At 40.3% G+C, this 3833-nt stretch overlaps 1 protein-coding gene across 2 annotated transcripts in view; it reads right to left on the minus strand.

Moving 5' to 3' along the window:
• Positions 1-3833, minus strand: part of plod2 (procollagen-lysine, 2-oxoglutarate 5-dioxygenase 2) — a 36373-nt gene that overhangs the window by 23087 nt on the left and 9453 nt on the right. For both annotated transcript variants that reach the window (XM_032503943.1, XM_032503942.1), the window contains exons 2-3: positions 1220-1311; positions 35-171 (exon numbers count right to left, since the gene is read on the minus strand). In XM_032503943.1, coding sequence (XP_032359834.1) covers positions 35-171; positions 1220-1311 — 229 coding nt within the window. The remainder of the gene's footprint in view (positions 1-34; positions 172-1219; positions 1312-3833) is intronic.

Raw genomic sequence — 3833 nt, forward strand, 5'->3', positions numbered from 1 at the left:
TTTTATTTACTTTTTTTTTTTTTGTCCAACATACCTGTCCACAGAAAGAACAAGAAGATCTTCCTGGTCCGCCAGTGCCTCCATGGCCTCCTTCAGAAGTCTGACTTTTTGCCCTCCACCGATAGAACGACCCACATCACCACCCTTCCATGCTTCTCCCATTCCCAACACCTGAGACAGAACACAGGAAGTAATAGAGCCCAACATGAGCTGGCTTGGCACTAAACTTCTTCAATAGGCAGCCCAGCAGCACTGTAAAAATGTTTTCCTTCACTCATTTTTCAGTCTTCATTTTTTTTATCTCTTAAAAACTAGTTAGCAATTCTGCCACCAGGAGGAACATTTTTTTACTTGTCTTCTAAGATATGAGACATTTCCAATAACCTTTCTAGAATAAGGCATAGTGAGATGTCTCCTGTAAGAATTTAAAGAAGCTGTTGTAGGAAAAAATAGGGCAATTGTTGTCGTTACCCTTTTCACCCAGTGGTAGCTAGAATGGCACATTTTATAAGTTCACGTGTTTAAATGCTGCCAAAAAAAAATTAACACAATTGGACTATTTTGTATCACAACTGTGAATTAAAACAAAAACACACAGCTGTTGGGGGAGATGTAGATAAGAGTGTGAGCAACCTCTTTTGTGTGAGGCTCTTAGTTTAAGGCGGCTTCGTACTGATAATCCACATGGGCCGAGTTTCCTGCGGTACTGAGGAAATGCCTGAGTTGCAGACAAATTATCAGTGCCCTGTTATTCTTTGTTTACCAGTGTAGTCTCATTGGGTTTGCTGAACAAAGATAAGTGCACACCAAGCCCAGAAGAACAATATAACCAAGCAAAGAATAACGAGAAATTGACAACATAGACTCTTATTTAGAAAAATCTCGGTAAGGGCCCAAAAAGGCTAGCAAAGTAGCTTGCCAGTATGTGTCTGCAAGAGAGGGAATACAAGCAGGTGCAGCAGGGTCACAGAAAGGCAAGGACCATACAAATGCAGGCGGTGAACTAACGCTGAGGAGTTTCTCTTTAAATGGATGTTTTTGCAGCTTGATTCTTTTTTTTTTCTTAATAAGCCTTATCAATCCAAAGTGTGTGTTGTTGAAAACAAGTGTGTGTGTGTGTGTGTGTGTGTGTGTGTATAAACTACACATTTTTGGGTGTGTGTGTACAAACTACACATTTGTGGGTGTTTTTTTTTTAATTATGAGAAGACAAACCTACCTTCACAGTGTAGTTGAAATAGTTTGCAGATTGCATAAAGCGGAGGAACCCATCCGTTTCCTCTGTTGCAACAGTTAAGACAAGCAATTTTTCTGTAAAAGAAAGAAACATTTCCACAACCTTACTTATGTGACTTATAAAGTCATTACATAGTTTTTGGCTACAAAAGTATAGGGATGTGCGGATATAGTTGTGCAGCTGGAAATTGTGGCATTTTAAGTTGTGAATTGTGAGCAAATTCTTGGTTAACATTGAAGGATATCCCCATAAATATGTAGTGTTTGATGCTTATATAGTATATATAAGTATCGAGATTCCCAATTCTGTGAACCAAGTTCCTTGTTAACCTCAGACCTATGTCAACAAACTGGTGGGTATTTGGTTTAACAGTCTAAAACCTACATCTGAAATTAGGAACATCTTCTGTAGTTTTCATTTGATTTAAAAACAAATGCATATTTTTAAACGTGAATTCAAGCATTTGCTTCTTCTCTGGTCAAAAGAACTCCCACAAACCTACAGGACATTTCCAGTGGCCACGAGTGCTGAAGTCTGAGGTTGGAGGAAGGGCTAGACCAAATACAAATTTCCACCACCATAGCCTCAAGTGAAGCTAGAGAGAGACAGCCAACACCCACTAAGCTAGTTTTCACTTGTCCTATTATCCTATTATGTTGTTTTTTCAAACCAACTAGGGGTAACCTTGATTATAAAGGCCGCAATGTGTGATTGTGAGCCAAGGAGGTTAGTGCCCTGGATATCTAGATTTGGTTCATCAAGCCCTATTGTTGCATAAAGGAGGACTACTAATTTGTTTCCAGCTTCCAAAAGTTCATTTTAAAATGTGCTAAATGTTGTTCTGTGCTCAGTCAGGCAGGCCAACAAAAAGTTAAGGACACTTTAATATGGTTTCATAGGACCACTTGAATACTAATCCCGCTTTTCATGTTTCTAGGGGCAATCTGCCTTCAATTTAATATACAGCACTATGTTCCACTAAACCCTTGTTAATGATTTATTGGACATTGGCAAGTTGGATTGGAAGTATGAAAGAGAACATAGCAGGGCCCTATAAAGGGCCCCTATAAAGGGCCTAAAAGTGCACTCTAACCCGTAAGACAGTTAAAGCTGCTATAAGCCTAGTGTTCGTTTAGTATTTATCTTGTTGACAGCACAGCAAGTATTGCCATGTACATTAAGATTCAAGCTATAAAAACTGACATTCTAGGACATTCTGCAAAGTATGGGAGCTACACAATGATGGATGTGCAGACCACCGAAATCGCAGACATAAAGCTGGTGCAGATATTTGAAATCATTAGGACTAAGGGCAGCCACACACTGGCTGCGTCACGTGAGCGTGTCAGCTGCGTGGCGTGTCCGTTTTTATTTCCGCTTCCATGTGAACAGGTTAGAGCTTGCACACTGCCTGCTTGACACACACGTCTCAGGCGCGGCTTGAGCATGCATGGTGTGTGGCCGGCCTAACGCAATGGATCACAGACACATGCACAAGTAATACTGACAATAGTGTCATTAGAACCTATTATAATGATGTAGATTCTTGGACACTTTTGTGAAGTTATCAAAACTTCAAAAATCAATGAACACTCAACAATTTGGATATCTAACTATGTTTGCTATGTAAACCAATTTCCTTAGGGTTGTCAAAGGCTAAAAGGGGAGGTCACACCGTCAAACAAGTGACAGAGCCAACAATTTGCAAGTTTAAACATTTTTTATTACAAGCAAAAAATAAAAAATTGCATTGTATAGGCACTGAAAATAACTTTTCACACTACAAACAACAAATCCAAATGTGCAATGGTATAAGTGCTAAAAATGACTTTTCACACACACAACAGGCAATGTCTTAGACCTGATGGGACTGGTGTTCGAGGATATCCTCCATGACCCCCTTCCTTATCTGGGAGCAGTACGGCAGATTCCTGTGCCCCAGGACCTGTCTGCTCAGCTCAACAGGCTTTCCATGGACAATGCTGTTGCTGAACATGTGTCACGGTTCAGTCGCGGGGGGGGGTCTGAACCCGACATACTGCCCTGAAGCATCCAGAAACTCCCTCCATATATGCAGCACCACACAAGAAGGGATCATGACACAGACACTTCTTCCATGAAAACCCCAGCACCAGCTCACAAAAGTCCCATAGGCCATGTGTCTGCATTGCCTGCAAAGAAAACAGGATGTAGTGGAAAATCCCATTTTGGATGGTTGTTTTGAAACAAAATAAAGTTTTTCATTTTGTTGTCTTGATAATACAGTTTGTTTTTGTAATAATGCTGAAATAATAATCAATGGGTATTGTTGGTATAAATGTTTTATCTACTTGAACTGCTAACAGTGGTATCAAATTGGCCTCGCCTTTCCATCCCTCTGATTCTCAACCGGCCATGGTCCACTCTGTAAATATTCATTGCATTTCGCAAAGAATATATATTGAGGAACACCGGATGAAGGCCAGGATGGTCAATCATACTGGTTATCTCCTCAGGAACCTGGGTCATGACCTGTAAAACTAACAAAATGTGCCTACTGTCATTTCATAATGTTGGAAGACTAACTTTTCAGCCAACTGGACATCTTGACTGAAAT

This window comes from Etheostoma spectabile, chromosome 22 (genome assembly GCF_008692095.1).
Source record: "Etheostoma spectabile isolate EspeVRDwgs_2016 chromosome 22, UIUC_Espe_1.0, whole genome shotgun sequence".
In the NCBI taxonomy this organism is placed as follows: Eukaryota; Metazoa; Chordata; class Actinopteri; order Perciformes; family Percidae; genus Etheostoma; species Etheostoma spectabile.